At 63.2% G+C, this 21,014-nt stretch overlaps 2 protein-coding genes across 3 annotated transcripts in view; both read left to right on the top strand.

Annotated features, from left to right (window-relative positions):
- Positions 1-16,040, top strand: part of PPP1R16A (protein phosphatase 1 regulatory subunit 16A) — a 41,186-nt gene extending 25,146 nt beyond the window's left edge. Inside the window, exons 2-11 of one of the 2 annotated variants that reach the window (XM_047724191.1) lie at positions 10,315-11,366; positions 12,666-12,736; positions 12,824-12,969; positions 14,013-14,116; positions 14,184-14,308; positions 14,388-14,513; positions 14,612-14,687; positions 14,762-14,891; positions 14,986-15,151; positions 15,412-16,040. In XM_047724191.1, coding sequence (XP_047580147.1) covers positions 11,108-11,366; positions 12,666-12,736; positions 12,824-12,969; positions 14,013-14,116; positions 14,184-14,308; positions 14,388-14,513; positions 14,612-14,687; positions 14,762-14,891; positions 14,986-15,151; positions 15,412-15,795 — 1,587 coding nt within the window. In that variant the 5' untranslated portion in view covers positions 10,315-11,107 and the 3' untranslated portion in view covers positions 15,796-16,040. Of the gene's footprint in view, positions 1-10,314; positions 11,367-12,665; positions 12,737-12,823; positions 12,970-14,012; positions 14,117-14,183; positions 14,309-14,387; positions 14,514-14,611; positions 14,688-14,761; positions 14,892-14,985; positions 15,152-15,411 lie in introns of those variants that run through there. The other variant, XM_047724193.1, reaches the window with a different exon arrangement.
- Positions 16,041-16,411: 371 nt separating this feature from the next.
- On the top strand, positions 16,412-20,832 carry GPT (glutamic--pyruvic transaminase). Its single transcript, XM_047724194.1, has 11 exons — positions 16,412-18,278; positions 18,400-18,489; positions 18,565-18,673; positions 18,839-18,972; positions 19,125-19,368; positions 19,490-19,569; positions 19,658-19,794; positions 19,886-20,060; positions 20,145-20,300; positions 20,401-20,513; positions 20,585-20,832. Exons 1-11 carry the CDS (start codon positions 18,117-18,119, stop codon positions 20,673-20,675), a joined length of 1,491 nt encoding a protein of 496 aa, XP_047580150.1. The 5' UTR covers positions 16,412-18,116; the 3' UTR covers positions 20,676-20,832.
- Positions 20,833-21,014: the final 182 nt, after the last annotated feature.

Here is a 21,014-nt window from a genome sequence, read left to right as displayed (position 1 = left end):
GTTTATCCCACACGCCATCACTGCACACTGCCAGGCTGATGGAGGCTGTGTTCTACCCTGTACCATTGTTCCTAATCCTGCATTGCGGAAGTTGGAAATGGCGTCTGTCTGCACAGCCGGGCAGAGGGCTGCGCCGATGCTCTCTCACCTTGTGTCCTGGCCCCCGTCTCCTGCACCCTAGAGGAACGGTGTTCTTGGCTGGCTTTAGGGCCACGGGGATTCTGTTGGCTTTGGTGTTACCAGTCCCCTTTATCATGTCCTTGAGTTTTTCTGACCTCCGTCATTTCCTGGACACCACCCCTTCGCCGTCCTCTCTGTCCAGTGGCTCCCAGTGTTTCCCCTCCAACTTCAGGAATTTGTGTAGTCACTGTGAATTCCCTTCCTCTCTGTTGGCCCTCTCGTTCTCCCACTAGGCTTCTGGGGGGCGGGGTCTCGCTGTGGGTACATGTGTGTGCTTTGGGTGCTCACCTACACCCACACATATCTTGCTCTAAGGCTGTGTGGCCCATGGGTCTTGTCTACAGCTCCCTCCAGCTTCCCCTACTGCTGTCCCATGCCTGAGGCTCACTGTTGGGGTGCATGTTCTGAGTCAGAGAAGACCCAGGGCTACAGCTTTGTGGTGTTGACCTTGTACCTGACAGACCTTAATTTCCAGATCTACACAATGGGGTCCTGGCCCACTGGAGTGACTAGGCTAACTGAGACTGAATGGGACACTGGCCCCCAACGGACTGGGGGCTGTGCTGGCCACAGGGGGCACCAGGGGTCTTGGGAAGCCCTCTGTCTTTAATCTCTCCTAGCCAAGGGCTGGGTTTTCTTTTTGCTCAGTGAGACTCTTTTCTTTTCTTTCTTTTTTTTTTTTTTTAAAGATTTTATTTATTTATTTGACAGACAGAGGTCACAAGTAGGCGGAGAGGCAGGCAGAGGGAGAGGGAGAAGCAGACTCCCCACTGAGCAGAGAGCCCGATGCGGGACTCGATCCCAGGACCCTGAGACCATGACCTGAGCCAAAGGCAGAGGCTTAACGCACTGAGCCACCCAGGCGCCCTGGAGAGCTTCTTTTCTAATGGAGATGCCTCCAGCCAGACTTCTGGGCCCCTGACACCTCGCTGTGAGTTTATTAGCTTTGTTTTGGAGCTGAATGGCAAAGGGAAGGGAAATGGGGAGCCTCCCAATATGGCGGGGGGCCTCCAGCGTTTGGGGAGAGGACTTTCCGGGTTCTGGCTCCTTGTAGGCACTGGTGCTAGAGCTCACCATGGGCCCTGGCTCGTGTGGTCCCTGTATGTCTACTGCCGATGCAGATCCCCTCACAGGCTTGTCACCTGGGCCCAGTGAAATTCCATTTTGTAGGACAGAAACCAGGATAGCTTCAATTTTGTCCGGCTCTGCAGCTCTGTGGTAAGGGGAGTCTGGGGTGGGGGGGCACTGAGATCACTGAGAAAGGACACAGGCTCTCTGCCAGGGTCTGGGAGGAAGCCGAGGCCAGGCAACTTAGTCCTTGGCAGAGGTATGGGGAGCTGGAGAGGAAACTGGTGACAGCCACAGCAGGTAGCACAGACCTCTCCTCTGGGCTCGGGGGTCAGCAGGCAGGCCAGCAGAAGAGTGGGGAATCTAGAAGAGGCCCGGGTACGGAGGGACCGTACTGCTGGGGAGTGCTGCAGAGCTGCGGGGAGAGGCAGCTTCTACACCGATGGTGCCGGGCACTTGGGTGTCCATAGGGAGGAAGGGGATTGGAGCCCCCACAGTTGCAGAGCACACTGTTCCCTAGCAAAAGGCCACGCACTCGGAGCGGAGGTGCCCGCGCTCTGCGTTGGGAAGGTGTGCGCCAAGGTAGGAAACCTGACAACAGTGGAGGGGGCAACCGCGGGCAAGGAGGGCTGAGGGGGAAACCCTGGTGCCTGCGGCTGTCCTGGCGGGGCGGTGCCTGCGTGGTCTCGCGTGTCCAGTTGGCGTGTGTTTGATGCACTTTCTGTGTTTGTGGCACACTTCGCAGTACAAAGGGTTTTCAAAGAGGACCCTGACGTGCTGGGGGACATGCGGGGAAGCCTGTCTGGCCTCGGTGCAGAGCTCGTGGGACTGACAGGAGGTCTAGCCCGGCTGGAGGGTAGTGGGCTGGTGCCCTGGGCGGGCGATGAACGGGGCTACTGAGTGCTCGCAGGAAACCTGTGCAGACCCTGGACCCAGGACATCCGTGGGCTGCCTGAGAAGCTCTGGCCTTCCATGCCTGTTGGGACCCCGTGTGCATTTTCAGTGCCTTGGGGCTGTAGGATGAGGATAGGCTGGAGTCCCAGCTGGGCTCAGGACAGCAGGTGGAAGATGCAGACCCAGTGGGAAGCAGGGCCCGGCCTTGCTGCTGCTGCCCGCTTCCCAGTTCCCAAACTGTCCCAGTGTCTTCCCTCTGGGCCTTAATGCTGACCCTTCCCTTGGCCTGGGTGTGCCTCATAGGTGTGTCAGTCCCCAACCACCCTTTCCTTGAGTGCTGGCAGTGGTGGCCCTGCTTGTGGAGGAAACAGGTAAAAGCAGGAGGGAGCAGGAGATGCAGGCCTTTTGGAGCCGAGGTCTGCCTTGGTGACAGTTGCGGTGTCAAGGTCAATGAACCATGGGACAGGGTGGCGAGTTCCAAGTGTGTTCCCAGAGCAGGCACTCATTTCCTGGGGGTTCTCCCGGGAGTGTGGGAGGTTGGGAGCTGGAGGCCAGACCCAGGGGAGTCAGAGGGACTGTAGGAGCCCCAGGCAGTAGTGCCAGCAGGAAGGGAGTCAGGGCCACCAAGGGGCCACCTGTAATGGGTCCTTGAGACCCGGTGGTGGGAGGCTGGCAGAAGGACAGAAGGACAGGCATATGCCACTCTGAGAGATTAGGGCATGGAGAAATGACCTTTTTGGGGTAGGAGGCCATTAAGCCCATTCCTGTATTGGCTTTGCGATGCTCATGAGCCGAGAAGCACAGGGGGTGTGTGTAGCCAGCCGTGGAGCAGTGTGACTGTGGCTTCTCTCGGAAGAAGCGTCTGCCGTCCCGGGCCATGAGCAAGGACAGTAATCTCTCCAGCCTCACAGGGCTGGTCTCCGAAGTGTATTCTGATGCTGTGCCAAGCCAGCATTACGTGACAGCCGATCCCTCCCATGCTGCTGCTGGAATGATCCTGATGGTTCCCTACTGCCCATGAGGCCAGGTGCTTGGGAAGCCGTTTGTGCCCTTAATCCTTGAGCGTGCATTTCCTGAAAGTTCAGGGAGCTAGACGTCCATACAGCACTTGAGCTCAGAGCCTGGGTCCCAGTTGGCTAACTGTCCTGGGAATGTCCTATCTGGCCGTGGCCCTGGAGCACTGGGGCCGTGCCTGTAGTGGGATGGCTAGTGGAGGACCTGGATATTATGAACACCTGGTGGTGGTCCAGGATAGTCACCGTTCCTCTGTGCCTTCTGCGCTGGTCTCCGCTCTGGGGGCTGGGGAGGGGGGCAGACTGACTGATGGCCAGGGGTATCCTGTGTGGGTGAGGTGAGGTGCTAGTGGAAGGTCTTGGCCCATTTCCCTGTTTGGCGGAAGGGTTCCTTCTGCCTTTTAGCAGTGCTGGCGTTGAACCGCCAATACCATTCCCTACTCCAGGCCTTCCTTCCTCACTCCTTTTACTTTGACATCCCTGTAGGTTTACATACATTTGAGAGAAGTAGTTCAGAGAGACGGACCCCTGCCACACATCCCCAGTTCCCTTAGGGCATCTAGGACACCGACATCCACACACTCCACACCTTTTCAGATTTTACCAGTGTTATGTGCATCTCCGTGCACGCATGTGTGTGTTTACTTCTGTCCAGTGCTAACTGTACAGGTTCGTGTGGTCACCAGTGTCCAAGTGCAGAACAGCTCCATGACCAGGACCCTGTGCTGTCCTGAGTAGCCATGGCCACCTTCTTCCTCTGCCCGCCGCACATCCCGAGATCTTACCACATTAGGGATGTCTTACAAATGGAATCATGCGGGGTGCGGCTGTTAGGGAGGAGCTCAGTGCCCTTGAGAACCACGTAGGCTGGGCCATCCGGAGTCGGGCCCTGCTCGGCGCTGGAGAGTTCCACTGGGTGGGGGACAGAGTTTGGTTAGCTGTTTGTCCGTTGAAGGCCTGGGACATTTCCAGTTTGAGCCTGTTAAGAATAAAGTTGCTGTGAAGTTCATGTTCAGGTTTTTGTGTGAACTCGAATGTCTATGTCTGTGGGGCAGATGCCTGAGAGTGCAGCTGCTGGGTCACGTGGGGAGCACATGCTCAGTGTTTGTAAGGAACTGCTGGTCTGTTTTCCAGAGTGGCTGCACCAGGTCATGTGCCCTGTGGTGTGGGAGGGCCCCACTGTCCTGGCAGGTGCACAGGGACACTTCATGTGGCTTCAGGCCATGGTGTCCTCACGGCTCATGCTGTCGCAGGTCTTTCCGTGGCTTTTGTAGCCATCTGTGTGTCCTCGTCAGTGTGATGTCTCTTCACACCTTTTGCCCATTTTCTAATTATATTATTTGGTTTTTACTGCTGAGTTTTGAGTCCTTTAGGCAAGCGGGAGAGCAGTACTTGGTCTGTGATTTGCAGACATGCTCTCCGGGCAGTAGCTTGGCTTTTCACCCTCTTCGTGGGTCTTCCGTGGACCGAATGTTTTTAGCTGCGGTGCGGCTCCGCTTGTCACTCACGGGCTGTGCAGTTGGTGGCCAGCCTGGAGAAGGCCTACAACCTCACCTTTAACGCCGAGAAGCACAGTGCCCCTGGGGTCGTGGTTTAGATGAGCTTTTTCCCATGTGACTCTCCGGTTGGCCCAGCTCCATTGATCAGAAAGGTTCTTTTTCTGCTACTCTGCACTGTTGTAAGTTGTCTGCACATCGTGGGTCTGTTTCTGGCTGTCTCTGTTCCATGGGTCTGTTTACCCCAAGCCAATACCTTAGAGTCTTACTTACCAGTCTTTATATGAGGTCTGTTATGGAATACTGTGTTTACTTAAAATTTGTTCTTTTTAAGGATTGTCCTGACTGTTCTTGGCCTTTTGAGTTTCACATTACATGGAGAAAGAGCTTTGTGAGTTTCACATACAGCCTCGGTGTTTTGGGAGGGACCGCGCCGGACCTCCCATAAGCTGGGGAGAAGGACATCCCGGCAGTTCTGAGGCTCGTGACCCTGAGCGCTGTGCACCGTTACTTGCCGGTTCTCCCTCACGCTCTAGGAAAAGCTTTTGCGGTTTTCTGTGTATAGGTCTTGTGCTTCTTTTGTGAGGCTTATTCTTAGACGTTAATGATTTGGGATACTGTTGTGTTACCACGAACAGCATCGTGATGTTTCATTGTCCAGTTGTTGCTAGGGCTTGTGGAGACAGTATTGTTTACACTGACCTTGTAGTTTCCAATATTGCTTTGTTTTAATTAACCCTAATATTTTTTCTCTAGGATCATCAGGTTTTTATCATACACAGTGTCATTTATAAATAGTGTTTTTTATGCCCTTCCTGTCCTTAATCCGCTCACTTCTTTTTCTTGCCCTGTTGAATTGGGTAGAACCTGAGCCCAAGCACGAGTAGAAGCAGGTCCTGTCTCCTCCAGCACCGTGCGTGTGTGTTGTGCTTCCGATTGGTTGGGATGATCATTGTGCTGATGGGAAGTACCCAGAGGCAGGAGACAGCTGATGCTGGGAGACAGGGGTCCTGGAGGCATCCTGAGGACATGGGTCCAGGTCCTTGCAGTGGGACGAAACATTGTTGGGGGAGATAGAGGCAGGTGGATTGTTCTAGTAGGGGGATATCCTGTCTGATGGCTTCTGTCTACTCATGAAGCATGGGAGCTGCTGAGCCTGAAAATGAGGGAGAAGAGGCAAAAGAAGCTGTAAGATTTCTCAAAGAATTAGTGCCATTGTGGAGTGACCCAGTCAGGTGGAGGCAGAACAAAGGAGAGTTTACCGGACACGCTGCAAGGGGGCGGCAGGCAGGACAGCGTGCGGGTCAGGGAGGGAGGGACTGGCCGCTAGGCGGTGGGCACGGGCTGCAGCTAACCGGGGAGGTGAGGCGGTGTGGGAATGTGGGAAATTTTCCTTTTTTGGTTCCTGTGTGCAGGTGTAAGTGGCCCATTGGTCAGCTAGGGCTTATGGCAGTTGTGCGGTGGGTCACCTGATGGGCCTGTTTGTATTCAGCCGGGGGACTGGGGGTGACTGTGGGCACTCCCCGTCCTCCAGTTTCCATGGCTCAAGTTGGTTGCCTGAAAGCGGCCTCCACAGAGTGGGCCCCGCACTTGTCGGACCGCGGTCTTGAGCCTGCTTGGAGCGGTCATGCTGGGGCCTCCCACGTGGGCGTAGGAGCACAGGAGGAGAGAGCTCAGCCTGAAGCTGAAAGCGAGGGCATGAGGGGTGCGGTGGTCAGTGTCTGCAGGACTGAGCTGGGGGCTAGGCGATGGGCTGAGAAGGGGGTGTCGAGTTGAAATGGCAGAGCGGGGGTGAGGGGAGACAGTTACTGATGGTGACAGGGTCGGGGCATAACGGGCAGAGGACGAGGTCGCTGGCAGGAAGAGGAGGTCAGGACTGAGGGGCAGGAGTTGAAGGGCGGCCAGGAGAACTTGAGACCACCAGGAATTCTCACCTGGCTCAGCGACGGGGCGGTGCCCACAGCAAGGGCTGGTGTGGGCGGTTGGCACAGTGGATGGCTCGCGTCGGCTGGGACTCCTGGAGGGAGGAGTGGGGAAGGGGCCGCAGGCCACAGTGAGGAACAGGGCTGGTGGGTGCCCCCCTTCCACCTGGGGGCTGAGGTGGTTTCAGAATTGGGGGATTGAGAGCAGGGTCAAAGCCCCCTCCTTGAGGCTGTTTCTCTGGTCAAGCCTTCTCTTCCCTCCCTCCCAGCTCAGCCAGGTTCTCAGAGGGTGGAGCCCCCACTGTGTGCCTCTTCTGCCCGGGAGGCCTCCTCCTCCTTCTCTTTTCCGGACACAGGAGGGCTCGATCTGATCGGGAAGGGTGGGCTGTGCTCGGGGAGGCACACCCGTGAGGCAGTGTCTTGACACTGTTATTTGGTCCAAGGCCTTTTCTGTTTCCCTGGATGCCCAGGTGTGTCCTTGAGGCTGGGACCCTTGGCCTCTCTGGTCCAGCCACATGTGCTGTCCAGACTCGTGTCCTGCTGCCAGTTGTCAGGGACTCAAATATCTAACTGGGTATTTTCCGTGGGACCTTTGAGGCGCTCCCTCAGCCCTCGGGTCTCACCGCAGGGGGCCCTGTGACAGACCGGGGGGTCGTTGCGGAGGCGGTAGGAGCAGGGCCCGATGGTAGCGCTGGGGGCCTGCGGTGCATGTGCCCCAGGGACGGCCTCTCTGTGCCGCGTCGGTGCCACAGTCGCGAGGTGCCCGTGGCAGCATCCCAGGCCCGCTGCTCCGCCCCCCCCCCCGCCCGTCCCCGCTCTCCGAGCACCCCTGGGAGGCCCGGCCGTGACTCGCAGCGCCTGTGCCTGCTTCCTTCTCCTCGGGGGCAGGGGCCTGTCCTCAGTCCCCCCAGCCCCGGCCCTGAGCCTGCGGTGGGTGAGCCGCTTCTGCACAGCATCTGGTCCTCCCCCGACTGGGTGGTGCAGCCCGAGGAGCACCTTGGCCTGGAGCTTGTCACTCCGTAGCTGCACGGAGCTGTGCCAGGCCCAGTCCCCCAGCCCCTCGTAGACGTGGACGGAGGGCTCCTCCTGCAGGTGCCGGCACGCCGTTAAGGAGACGGACAGGGAGTGTGCCCTCCACAGGCTTGTCGCCTAGCGGCAGACAGGCGGGGACAGAACGTGCCCTTATGTCTGGCGTCCAGCTCCCAGCCTCCGCCTGCTCGAGAAGCTGTCGTGAGGCACGTGTGCCGCGGGCCTCAGGGACACTGGGGGATGGGAGTCTTCCAAGGCGAGCCCGTCTGTGGTGGGGGCAAGTGAGCACGTGGGTTACGGGCCAGGGGTCGGCCCTGGAATGGGCGCTGGGCTGCGTGTGAGCCCTCGCCACCCTCTGCTGGCACGGACAGACAAACCGGAGTCTGTGGGACGCCCACCTTACCTGGACGGTCTGCGCCAGTTTCCCTGGGGGCTGTCCCAGCACCTTGTTCCTCTGGAGAGGGGCAGTAGTGGGGATAATGCGGCAAATAAAACCAACTCTTTTGATTGCAAGTTATAGGAATCTACTCCAAAAAGCCACACACAGCTTCACATCTGCAAGGTGGGAAGACCCCACAACCAGAGGGAAGGCGGGTGACCGGCTCGGGCCTGACGCAGTGCAACTGCCCCAGCCCCCATCCACGACGTCTTCCTCTCTCTGAACCGGGGCGGGCGTGAGTGAGGAAAGCGGCCCTTACCCGCCCCAGTCCGGCTCCGAGTTCCAGTTCCCGTCACACCGTCACACCCTCGCTAATCCTCACACAGATACAGCCGCCGGCACCAGGGGGCAAGTGGTGGGGTGGTTGGCAGGGGACTTTGGATTAGGCGTGGCATCCTGTGGAGCGAATGGGGATCAGGACTGGGACGTGCTGGGAGGCTGGGGCTGTGGGTGTTGCAGGGCTGCGGGGACCTCAGCCCAGCCCCGATGGCTTCCTGCCTGGTAGGGTCTGGGGACTGGGCCTCCCGTCCCAGAAGCCAAGGCCCCTGGCAGCGTTCTCAGCAGTCTTTGGGGATGATCTAGGGGTGTGGGCTCTGAGAGGCTCAAGGGTGGTGGCCACTGTCCTTCCAGGAGGCGCCTCCCATCGAGCTCCCACACTCTTGTGCAGCTTTCTTGGGCACAGAGCTGAGACCTGGAAAAAATTGCCCAGATCATCTCTTTGACATTCCATTGAGACTTGGGGAGGGTTTGTGAATGAGGTAGGAGAGGCCCTGCTTACCAGCCCCCCTTACCCCTGCGGCCTGGGTGTGGCGCACTAGCCATTCCGTGGACGCCACTGAGCCATCTTGGCCTTGGTGACTCAGTTGAGGGTCAAGTCTTTCACTTCTGGTGGGCTGTTCTGGACTGTGGCGGGAGAAGGCCACTGATTGAGGCCTGGGGAGGGGTGTCAGGCAGGGTCCAGAGGGCCGGGGCCCAGAAGGCGTAGGGCTGAGCCTGGAGGGGCCATCCTTCAATGGAGGCTGTCCTGGGGGCGGGTGCCCACTGCAGCATTTCCTGGGCACTCTCAGGGCCACCTTAGGGTCACCTTGGGCTCAGAGAAGGTAGTCAGCAGCCTCGGGACCTGCCCAGAGTTACAGGGAGACTTCCCTGTGGCATCTTGCAGCAAGGAGCACTGCTGAGGGGGCCCAGAGCAGACCCGGGGCTTCAGGAGGATGGGCCCCCCAGAGTCAGGGGCTGAGGGCCCGAGTAAGCTGCCACTGCCCAAACCAGGAGACCAGAGTGTCCACTGTGGGCCAGCCAGGGCTCTTCCCATTGTGGCTGGGCTGGGGGAGGGGATGCTGAGGCTGATCCTTCTTCCTGCTTCAGGATTATTTTCACGGATGGCCTTCAAGATGAGTAACCCAAATCAGCTCAGAATCAGCTCAGACAGCTGCTTGCCCTTCTTGGCTGTTTTCTGGAGGGTACACATCTGTCCCTCTGTTGGCCTGTAAAGCGGCAGGGTGGATGACACCTTTTAGATCCGGCCGGCGCTAACCCGGTCAGATGGCGGCTTTGGTTCTGACGCCCGGCTTCCAGAAGGGAAACCCGTCCCTACGACCCTGGGAGCCCACTCTGTTGGGGAGGCTTGGCCTGGGATCCCCACCACTTGCCAGGGCTGGAGACCGAGTGCCTTGCTTCTTGCTTATGGTCTCTCGTGGTGGTCTGTTCAGGTCCTCTTCCCGGAAGGCCGGAGAGGTGAAGGTCACACGTGTGTGTGTGTGTGTGTGTGTGTGTGTGTGTGTGTGTGTGTGTGTGTCTGCTCCCTGGGGGTGGCGGGGAGGGCACTGGGCATGGTCAGGAGGGAGGCCGGGGTCCTGCAGGGTGTGTGAGGTTCTATAGCCCTCAGGCAATTGAGGGGGGTGGTCAAGGAGAAGGTGACCTTGTGCAGTCCACCCTGGGGGCAGACAGGTCAGCAATGCGGAGGGAGCTAGGGCCTTGAGAAGCTTCCGGAAAACAGCTCCCAGAGGCCAGTACCTGGGCAGTGGAGAGACAGCCTCATGGGGAAGGCCTGCGGCCCAGCCAGCCCTCCTTGCTCCCTGCTCTGAGTTGGGCTGCCCTTTCTGGGACCCCTGGGGGTGGTGATGTCAGGTGGCAAGTGCCCCCGTCAGGATTCTGGTCCAGCTGCACTGGCTGTGGGGTAGAGATGGGTCTGTTGGGGCCGGGGCTGGCCCTCTCACCTGCTGGCCTGCGCTGCCTGCAGTGGCTGTGATGGGCTCCGTGTTCCTCCCCCCCAGGCGAGTGGAGGCCTCCAGCAGCCTGCAGCCGGATCTACTGCTCTTCGGAAGGAGGCACCCAGGGGACACAGCCGCCAGGCCTGCCGGGCCTTTGGTACCCTGGCTGCTTTGACAGACTCACTCCTGGGCACTAGGGGCCGAGACTGCAGGACTCAGAGGGCACAGCCCGCCCTGACCTCTCTGTGGCTGTGGGTCCAGCCCTCTGGCCGCAGCTCCCTGTTAGCCCTCACGTCCTGACCCTGGAAGACAGATAGGAGCACGGAGGGAAGGCCAGGCAATGGCTGTCCCCAGGCCCCACCCAGGATCCTGAGGCCCGGAAGGGGAGGGGGCTTCTCGAACTCCTGAGCACTCCCAGGACCTCTGCCCGTTGCCCTGCCTTCCCTTTGCCCTCATCGAAGTGGCAGGATACAGCGACTTTGTTATCGGGGTAATTAGCTTCAGACCCTGGACTGAGGCTGCCCAGGTCCTGGGCTGCTTCCCACAGGCGGTGCACCCTGACCCCAAAAGCAAGGTGAGGCCCTGCCCGCTGAGCAGCCGAGGTGTCACCCTTGGGCACCTCCCACACTGCCCTTTCTGCCTGGGGTCCGTGTCCTTCAGGACCACTTGGGCCTGGTCACAGCGTGGGGCCTTGTGACCCAGCCTTGCCAGGGGCAGAGGGCACCGCCAAGCCTTAGGGAGGGGATGCCCCCAAGGGTGCTGGTCCGGCCCACCGCCCCACTCCTCAGGCCCAGTCTGGCCCCGGTGCTCCCCAATCTGGTGCCCCGAGCTGCCCCCCCGGCAGGTCGCCCCCGCCATGGCCGAGCACCTGGAGCTGCTGGCAGAGATGCCCGTGGTGGGCAGGATGAACACGCAGGAGCGGCTGAAGCATGCCCAGAAGCGCCGGGCCCAGCAGGTGAAGGCGTGGGCCCAGGCAGAGAAGGAGGCCCAGGGCAGGAAGGGCCATCGGGAGCAGCCGCGGAAGGAGGCAGCTGGGGGCAGGCCACAGAAGCGGGTCCTCTTCCCTCCCAGTGTCACCCTTCTGGAGGCTGCTGCCCGCAACGACCTGGAGGAAGGTGAGCATGGCCGAGCCCCAGGGCGCAGTGCCCTCCTTGGAGGCCCCAGGGCTGGCCGACGTCCTCACCAGCACGCCCCCCGTGGCGGGCCCCCCTGTGGCCGGCCCCCCTGTGGCCGGCCCGTGGCGGGCTGTGCACATGGGTGCTGCTGCGGGGGTAAGCTGATGGGGGGTTGGGCAGGGGCACCCGGACAAGAGCCCAGGGCTTCCTCAGGGGAGCTGGGAGTGGCCCATGGCCTTCACCGCCTCTTGCCAGGGTGCTGGGTGACGATCGGGAGTGTCCTGGCCACTGCCTGCTTGGGTCCTCCGTCTCCTCCTCTGTCTAGGAGGACGGTAGCGCTCACCTCAGCAGGTTAGAACAAGGGGGCAGGGGTCCCCCACAGGCCAGCCCCCTTGGCACCTGCTCTGGCTCCGTCTTTGACTTCCTCGTCCCCTTCAGGACCATCCTGGCTAGACCACGGGCCTGAGCTTTCAGCAGCCTCCTCATTCCTCCCCTGTACCCTGTGTGCTCACAGCCCCTCTGTTCTCCGGAGAGGCTCTGGAGGGTTCTTCCTGCCTTCCTCCGGGGGCAGAGGCTGGGGTGCAGAGGGCAAGGAGGGGAGGGCGGTGCCTTGAGGCAGGGGAAGTAGAGGGTGGCGTGGTGGGTGTGGTACAGGCCATGGAACTGTGGGAAGGAGGCTGAGTCCTAGTGCCTGTGGAGCACAGTCTGAGGGGCCGAGGCTGTTAAGGAGGTGACCTTGGCGACAGCCTGGGCCCACTGAACCATGAGGACAGGAGCTAGCTCTGCTGAGGGGAGACCCTAGAGGGCACTGGACGCTCGGGCCCACACTGCAGGCTGCAGCTGGGCAGGGAGCCTGCTCGGGGCTGCGGTGTGTGTAGGGTTGGGGCACTCAGCTAGTGGGAGAAACTCGGGGGAGCAGGGGCCCCAGTGAGGGTATTGTTGGAGGAGGGAGCCAGAGCCCCAGCCAGAGTGGGACGGACTGGCGCCCCGTGGGGACCGCCCACACACAGGAGCCCGAGGGTCGGCGCGTGCAGAGCCGTGTTGGGGAGCCGTCGCGGGAGCCCTCGCAGGGAGCCATCGCGGGGAGGGCTGGCTCCTGCTTGGCGCCGCAGGCGGGGCGGGGTGGGCACACTGGGGGCAGACAGAGGCCCAGTGCCCTGGCTCTTGAGACCTAGGCCTGAGCTCGGGGCCCCCTCTGGGCCCTGCACTGCTGTCCTCCTTGGGTACCCTGCCCTTGGACTAGAGCAGTGCTGCCCTGTGGCTCTGTGCCCTAACCACACTCCCGCCCCCTTCTCACAGTCCGCCAGCTCCTTGAGAGTGGGGTCAGCCCTGACCTGGCCAACGAGGATGGCCTGACGGCCCTGCACCAGGTCAGCCATGCGGGGGAGTGGGGGGCGTAGTGGGGAGAGAAGGGGGCGCTGGCCTGGGCGCTGGCACTCAGGCCTTGTGGCTCGTAGAGCTGCATTGATGACTTCCGAGAGATGGTGCAGCAGCTCCTGGAGGCTGGGGCCAAGGTCAATGCCCGCGACAGCGAGAGCTGGACTCCCCTGCACGCCGCGGCTACCTGCGGCCACCTGCAACTGGTTGAGCTGCTCATCGGCTGGTAGGGCCCCCGTTGCTGCCTCGGGGGAGGGCGTCTCTATCGGAGAGGGACGGGACTTGGGCCCGGAGAGGCGGGGCCTTCCTCACACAGGCCGGTTCATCCTGAGATGCAGCACGGCTGTGTCCTGGGGAGGAAGCTTGGCCCTGGGCTTGTGTTTCCCCTTTGCCCGCCCTGACTTCGCCCGGCCTGGAGATCAGGGCCTGGACTGAGGCTGCAGACACTGTGCCCCCAGGGGAACAAGCATGTGCTCGGGGAAGTGTGGTGCTTCTCCTGGGGGCTCCCTCCTGCCAAGCCCCCTTAGGAGTTTGGGAACTCTTGAGGGTGGGTGTTGACCTCTAGCTCTGGTCTCACTGGGGTCTGCACAGAGATAGGCCCTTCTGGACCGAGTGATGAGGGGAGCCCTGGCGAAGACGGAGGGGGCCCCTAGACATAGATGGGGCCTTTGACAAGGAGGCTGGGGCAGGGCTGGACCTCTCTGCACGTGAGCTGTGGGGGACGGGAGGGGTGGTCGGCTTTCCAGGGTCTTTCCCCCCACTGCCCCAGCCCCTCAACTCTGACTGCTACAGCAGAATGGGTGGTCAGGGGCTCAGGCTGTCCTTAGAGCAGTCTGGGTGCTGACGGTGGGTGGGTGTTCACGGCTCTCGCGCCCAGGGAGCACCCCCTTCGTGTTTTGGGCTCCCTCAGTTCTCCGTCCTCCCCCAGGCCTTGCCTCTGCTTGAGCCTTGTTCCCTACGGCCCTCTCTGGCATCCAGGCTCTCCTCCTCCCTCTCCTTTTTGCTCCCTGAGGCTCCGAGAGGCCTGGTACCTGCTTTCGGCCGGTAGGCCCCCTGTGTGGGTTCACAGGGTCACGTGGGTGTGGAACCTGGTGCTCAGAGGCAGGTGGAGGCTGGGGGACAGCCCGCCTGGCTTGAGGGCTGGGTCCAGGGCCTTGTCCGTCTTTGACCCACACTGTCCACAGGCTGAAGTCCTCTGCAGAGGGTGGCCTAGAGGCCTTCATGGGGGAAGGGCTTTGTGGCCAAAGCCTCTGGCCATTCCTCCCACAGGGGTGCTGACCTCCTGGCCGTCAACGCCGATGGGAACATGCCTTATGACCTCTGTGAGGACGAGCGGACGCTGGACTGCCTTGAGACGGCCATGGCCAACAGTGGTGAGTGTGACCCCCCTTGTCCACCCGGGACGCCCAGAGTGCCGGCGCTGAGCTCGCCGCCTTTTAGGCATCACCCAGGACAGCATCGAGGGGGCCCGGGCCCTGCCCGAGCTGTGCATGCTGGAGGACATCCGCGGCCTGCTGCAGGCGGGAGCCGACATCGATGACCCCCAGGACCACGGGGCCACGCTGGTGAGCGCGAGGTGAGGCTGGGGGGCGGCGGCTGCCGAGGGGCTTGGCAGGGACGCAGGCTCCGGCTCTTCGCCTGCAGCTGCACATCGCGGCCGCCAGTGGGTTCGGCGAGGCGGCCGTCCTGCTGCTGGAGCACCGGGCCAGTCTGCGCGCCAAGGACCAGGACGGCTGGGAGCCGCTGCATGCCGCAGCCTACTGGGGCCAGGTGAGTGCGGCAGGGGTGGCCGGCTCGGCCGCAGGGGTGCGTGGGGTCCTGGCTCCTGGCTCGGGGCCCTTCAGCAGCCCCGGCTCGCTGGCCCTCAGGTGCACCTGGCGGAGCTGCTGGTGGCGCACGGGGCCGATCTGAATGGGAAGTCTCTGGCGGACGAGACGCCTCTCGGTAAGCCGGGGCCGACTCTGCCAGTGTAGGGCTGGGTGGGAGGGCCCCGGTGACTCTCCACCCGCCTCTCCTAGACGTGTGCGGGGACGAGGCGGTGCGGACCAGGCTGCTGGAGCTGAAGCACAGGCAGGACGCACTGCTGCGCGCCCAGGGCCGCCGGCACTCTCTGCCGCGGCGCCGCACCTCGAGCGCGGGCAGCCGGGGGTGAGCGCCCCGGTCCGGGCCCCCTCCCGCCCCTGCCCGGCCTTCGCCCCCCCCGCCGGCAGCCTCCCCCCACCCTGCCGTTGCCGTCCCCCAGGAAGGTGGTGAGGAGGGTGAGCCTGACCCAGCGGACCAGCCTCTACCGCAGGGAGCATGCCCAGGAGGCCATTGTGTGGCAACAGCCACCGCCCACCAGCCCGGAGCCGCCCGAGGAGGACGAGGATGGCCGGACGGACGCGGAGCTACGCTACCGGCCTAGCGAGGTGAGCCCACGGCGTCAGCCTGCGGACCGGTAGCTGTGGGCCCGGGTGCTCCCCTCCGTGTGCGGAGCAGGCATGTGAGCTGACGTCGGTGCACGTTTCTCCCACCACACCCGCGCAAGGGGTCAGTGGGACCAGTGACCCTGTGCCCACACAGCGGGCCGGTGCTGCACGGGCGTGGCTGCTGCCCCAGGCGGCCATGCAGCCTGGAGCCCGAGGCCCAGGGAGGCCAGAGAAGACCCCTGAGGCCCGCGCTCCCCCAGCAGGAGGACGATCCCGAGTCGGCCAGGCCGCACAACGGCAGAGTCGGAGGCACCCCGGGGCGGCACCTGTATTCCAAGCGGCTGGACCGGAGCGTCTCCTACCAGCTGAGCCCCCTGGACAGCTGTGTCCCCGATGCCCTGGGCCGGGTCAAGGCCCAGCACACGCTCGCGGAGCTGAAGCGCCAGCGAGCCGCCGCTAAGCTGCAGCGTCCCCCGCCTGAGGGGCCCGAGGGGCCCGAGCCCAGCCCGCCGGCCGCAGCCGCTGCTGCTAGCGCCCAGCCGGAACACAGCCCCAGGGCGGGTGGAGACCCGCCACTGCTGAAGCTCACCGCGCCCTCGGAGGAGGCCCCCGCGGAGAGGAGGCCCTGCTGCCTGCTCATGTGAGGGGCTGGCACCCGGAGTCCCCCGGAGGCTGCCGCGGGGCCCCTGCTCTGGGGACCCCGGTGTACGCCCTGCTGCTGCTGCTGCTGCTGGGAGAGAGCCGGCGCGGGACCTCCCTCAGCTCCCCTCCCGGGGATGCCCGCGTCCTGGCTCAGAAATGAGCCTCTGGCAGAAGCCCTCCTGGGGGGCCGTCCGGCTGCAGAGACCTAGTTCCATCGTGTGCCTCTTGATAAAGGGCTGTTCTGCCACCTGCCTTGTCGTGTGTGTCAGCGGGGCCGCTGTCCTGAGGGTGGGGAGCTGCGGTGCTGCTGCTGGGTGTGCCGGTCCCTGTGTGGGGCCTGTAGGGGCTTGCTTGGGGCTGCCTGGCCCTGCGTAGGAGTGAGGCTCACGGCCGCTGGGCGGGAAGCCTGGCCTGGACTGTGTCCTGCCTCCCTGCCTTCCCAGCCTCTTGGAGACTCCTCTGTAACTCTTTCCTTTCCTGAGAGGAGCAGGGAGCTGCGGAAGGACATTCCTTGGGGCTCAGGGCTGGGGGTATCCATGGCAGAGGAGCCGGGAGCCTGGCGTGGAAGGGGAGGGGCCTTCCCGTAAGACTTTCAAGCCAGAGGGGAGAGTCCGTATGAAGGCTGGAGTCAGAAACCTCCCTGGGGGATGAGTCCCCCCGCTCCTGGCACATAGCCCTGATCCTGGGGCCTGGCTGCCAGGCTCCGCCTGGGCTGGCAAAGGGGACCAGAGGTTGGCCGCCCAGATCCTGAGCTGGCTAGGCACAATGTGTCAGGGTGACAGGGGCCCCTTAGGGGCCTCAGGTGGGAGGGCCGAGGGTGCTGTTAGCTTGCGTGTCAGTGGTGGGCAGCCCTGTGTGGCTGCCAGTGCCGGGTCACCTTCTCTCCCATGGGACGGGTCAGCCCCATGTGTGCAGGGCCCATCCTTCCCGGAGCATCACTACTTGGTGGGGTGTCCTCAGCAGAGCTGGGGAGCCAGGGCCTAGGCTGCAGGTTAAACTGGGTGTGGGGGAGGGCAGCGCAGCTTCCAGTGTCCACTGCAGTCAGCTGCCAGCGCTGGGTGGGGCCGCCTCTGCCCGGGGCTGGGGTCCTGTTAGCCTGTGCTCTGCTCTGAGGGCCCAGGGGGTAGGGGTAGGGGTAGGCAAGATGGCCCAGAGCCGAGAGGTGCGAGGGGAGACTGAGGCTGGTTGCCTGGGGCTCCTGCTCTTTCCTTGCTGGCCAGCAAGGGCAGAGGAGCCCAGGCTGGCGTCAGGCTCGGCCAGCTGCCCACAGCCTCTCTCAGAGGGCTGGCTCCTTGACCTTCGCTCCGAATCAGGTGTCTGCAGCTGGGGTAGCCACCCCTGGGCATGGCCTGTCCACGCCCTTCAGGGCCTGGGGAGGTGGGGCCCTGATGGCCTATCACAGCTTGCTTCCCACTATCTCTGCCAATCAGGAGCAACAGGGAGGGGGAGCTTAGGTCCCCCTGCCTGTGGTGTGGCCCAAGGGCAGCTCCGGGTTGGGGCATGCTAAAAGGGCACAACGGCAGCCCGGAGGAGCCCAGTGTCCGAGGGCCCAGAGCCACCCTACCCTGTCGCCCAGCATCCCAACCCAGAGACTCTGGCCTCCACCAACTGCTGATCTGGGACCAAGGTCCAACCCCAGGGCTCGTGGAGCCTGCGGGCCATGGTTGCCAGCCTAGGAGTGCCCAGCCGGATGGAAGCCCAAATCTGAGCTTCTGCTCCCCTCCCCCAGTAACGCCAGGATTCTATAGAGGCCTGACTCAGTTACCTGGGAGACAGGCCTGCTGGCCCAAGCAAAGATGGGGGGCCTGAGAGGGCTAGGACTTGGCAGAGCCCTGCTGGGGTAAATCTCCAGGGTCCCAGCTCCATTTCCCCTGGGGGTTTAGCTCTGCCCAGCTCTGCCAACCCATCTGGGCACTTAGCACACCTCCCCTCCCCCAGGCCCAGTCCCACAGAGCTTCTTGAACCTTCTGTCTGTCCCTACCCCCCATGTAGGTCTCCTGCTCCCCTGTCATGGGGACACTGGGCGGGCACTGGGCCTCGCCCCAAGCCCCGCCTGCCTCCTCATGCACTCCCTATGGCTCCCTGGGGCAGAACTGTGCCCAGACGGGTGGGGCGGGGCCCAGCGGCCCCGACTTCTTCTTCAGCCTTTTCTGTCCCTTTCAGTGGGGCCAGCAGGCGGCCGCGAAGAGGGTGCCCTTCACTTTGAGCCCCTCTACACGGGCTCCCTCTTCCCAGCCCCGGCCCATCGAGTCTGGACCCAGCCTCCTTTTCCCCGCCCGAATCCTGCTGTGTCCTGACCTTCCTGCCTGGTCTGAGTAGGGTCATGGCCTTGAGGGCAGGTGACCACAGCCAGGTTGCAATGAACGGGCTGAAGGAGAAGGTGCTGACGCTGGACACCATGAACCCGTGCGTTCGGAGGGTGGAGTACGCAGTGCGCGGGCCCATTGTGCTGCGCGCCCTTGAGCTGGAGCAGGAATTGTGCCAGGTATGGCCCGACCCACCACTGCCCTCCAGGCTGCACCCGGACAGCTGCATCAGGCCCATTCCCACAGTCACACAGGACGAGGACCTGTCCTGTCCTCACACCTGTGCCCTTTCCCTCCCAGGGGGTAAAGAAGCCCTTCACGGAGGTCATCCGTGCCAACATCGGGGACGCGCAGGCCATGGGGCAGAAGCCCATCACCTTCCTGCGTCAGGTGAGGCTCAGTGTTTGCCCTGGTGCCCCTCCCCAACCCACCCACGTGCTCGGGCTCAGTGTCTGCTGCTCCCAGGTCCTGGCCCTCTGTGTGCACCCCGATCTCCTGAACAGCCCCGACTTCCCTGAGGACGCCAAGAGGAGGGCTGAGCGCATCTTGCAGGCATGTGGGGGACACAGCCTGGGTAAGTGCCAGTGCCCAAACTGGGCAAAGCCCCAGGGAGGAGCGGGAGCTGGTGGGAGGCCGTCCCAGGGGAGGGGTGGACCCGACTGCTGGGAGATACTCCGGAGGATGGCTAAGGAGCCTCTCGGGTCCTCTTCTCCCCGTCCTGCCCCGCCCTCCGGCACAGGGGCCTACAGTGTCAGCTCGGGTATCCAGCTGATCCGGGAGGACGTCGCCCGGTACATCGAGCGGCGCGACGGAGGCATTCCCGCAGACCCCAACAACATCTTCCTGTCTACCGGGGCCAGCGACGCCATCATGGTAGGCCAGGGCGAGGGCAGGAAGATGCCGTGGCTCTTTTCTTGCGGCTTGGGCGGACCTTTCTCCTCCTGGCACAGTGCTCCCGGGCTGGGCGGGGAGCAGGTGCCGTCCCCGTGGGCCCCACCAACCTGGCTTCCCCATCCCGTCAACAGACGATGCTGAAGTTGCTGGTGGCGGGAGAGGGTCCCACCCGCACAGGCGTGCTCATCCCCATCCCGCAGTACCCGCTGTACTCCGCGGCGCTGGCCGAGCTCGATGCTGTGCAGGTGGACTACTACTTGGACGAGGAGCGCGCTTGGGCCCTCGACGTGGCTGAGCTGCGGCGCGCCCTGTGCCAGGCGCGTGGCCACTGCTGCGCACGCGCACTCTGCATTATCAACCCCGGCAACCCCACTGGTGCGCTGCTCGACCCCCACCCCTCCCTCGTCCCCTCCCAACGGGGTCAGTCTGCCTCCCCCTCCCCCTCCGCGTGGAGCCCCAGTCTGACCCTGGACATGGTGCATCCCCTGCGCCCTAGGACAAGTGCAAGCTCGCGAGTGCATCGAGGCCGTGATTCGCTTTGCCTTTGAGGAGCGCCTCTTCCTGATGGCTGATGAGGTGTGGGCAGGGGCTCGCCTGGGGCTTGGGGTTGCAGGGCCCGGGTGACAGCACCCTCCTCTCCAGTGACGCTGGTCCGCCCTTCCAGGTGTACCAGGACAATGTGTATGCGGAGGGTTCGCAGTTCCACTCCTTCAAGAAGGTGCTCATGGAGATGGGGCCGCCGTACGCGACACAGCAGGAGCTCGCCTCCTTCCACTCGGTCTCCAAGGGCTACATGGGCGAGTGCGTGCAGGCTGGGCGGGGTCACAAGGACTGCACCCTGGCTTGGGTCCCCTCCCTGGCCCCACCCTGACACCTGCGCTCTGGGCCGCAGGTGCGGGTTCCGTGGCGGCTACGTGGAGGTTGTGAACATGGACCCTGCGGTGCAGCAGCAGATGCAGAAGCTGATGAGCGTGCGGCTGTGCCCGCCCGTGCCGGGCCAGGCCCTGCTCCACATGGTGGTCAGCCCACCTGCGCCCTCTGACCCCTCCTTCGAGCAGTTCCAGGCGGTGAGCGGGAGGGTCGGGGAGGGGGTGCGATCGCGCCACGCCGGCCGCCCCCGGGTCTGATCAGCTCACCCTTCTCGGCCACAGGAGAGGCAGGCAGTGCTGGCTGAGCTGGCGGCAAAGGCAAAGCTCACGGAGCAGGTCTTCAACGAGGCCCCTGGTGTCCGCTGTAACCCGGTGCAGGGCGCCATGTACGCCTTCCCTCGCGTGCAGCTGCCCCCACGCGCCGTGCAGCGCGCTCAGGTGTGGCCCGACTGGCGACGGGCCTGGGGCTTGGGGGCGCAGGTGGGACCCACCAACCAGCGCTGAGTCTGAGCGCCCTGCCCTGTCCATCTGCCCCCAGGAGCTGGGCCTGGCTCCCGACATGTTCTTCTGCATGCGCCTTCTGGAGGAGACCGGCATCTGCGTGGTGCCCGGGAGTGGCTTTGGGCAGCGGGAAGGAACCTACCACTTCCGGTGAGGCCCAGCCCCGCATGGCTCAGCCCAGTCGCCCCCAGCACCTTCACTTACCCCCCTCACCCTTTCAGGATGACCATTCTGCCCCCCATGGAGAAGCTGCGGCCTTTGCTGGAGAAGCTGAGCCAGTTCCACGCCAAGTTCACCCGAGAATACTCCTGAGCCCCGCCCCTGTTTGGGGCCAGGCTGGGCCAGCCCTGGACTACCATGGCCAGGGCCCTCCCTGGGGGTCTCTGGAGCCCTCTGGACTTGCTCCCGCTACCTGTGGGGCTGGGCCCCTGCCTTTCTGCAGACCCTTAATAAAGCTGAAGCAGCCTGACTACCTGGAGGCCGGCTGTGTGCACACCCGTAGAGCCGCCCCTGCCTCTGTCCACTGCTGATGTCCTGTCTGAGCTGGGGTTCTGTGGGGCTTGGAGACCCAGCCCCAGGCAGGACATCTGTCAGCCTTGAGGAGGAGTGGTCAAGGAGGGCTCCCAGAGGAGGGAGGCACAGTGTCCCTTA

The sequence above is a fragment of the Lutra lutra genome, chromosome 4 (genome assembly GCF_902655055.1).
Source record: "Lutra lutra chromosome 4, mLutLut1.2, whole genome shotgun sequence".
Lineage (NCBI taxonomy): Eukaryota > Metazoa > Chordata > Mammalia > Carnivora > Mustelidae > Lutra > Lutra lutra.
Note: the sequence above shows the minus strand (reverse complement) of the source record. Positions and strands in the feature narration are given on the sequence as shown.

Coding starts and splice junctions, on each gene's coding strand:
- GPT (XM_047724194.1), top strand. CDS start 18,117: ATGGCCTTGAGGGCAGGTGACCACAGCCAGGTTGCAATGAACGGGCTG. Junction 18,490..18,564: donor CCATCACCTTCCTGCGTCAG/GTGAGGCTCAGT, acceptor TGCTGCTCCCAG/GTCCTGGCCCTCTGTGTGCA. Junction 18,674..18,838: donor ATGTGGGGGACACAGCCTGG/GTAAGTGCCAGT, acceptor CCTCCGGCACAG/GGGCCTACAGTGTCAGCTCG.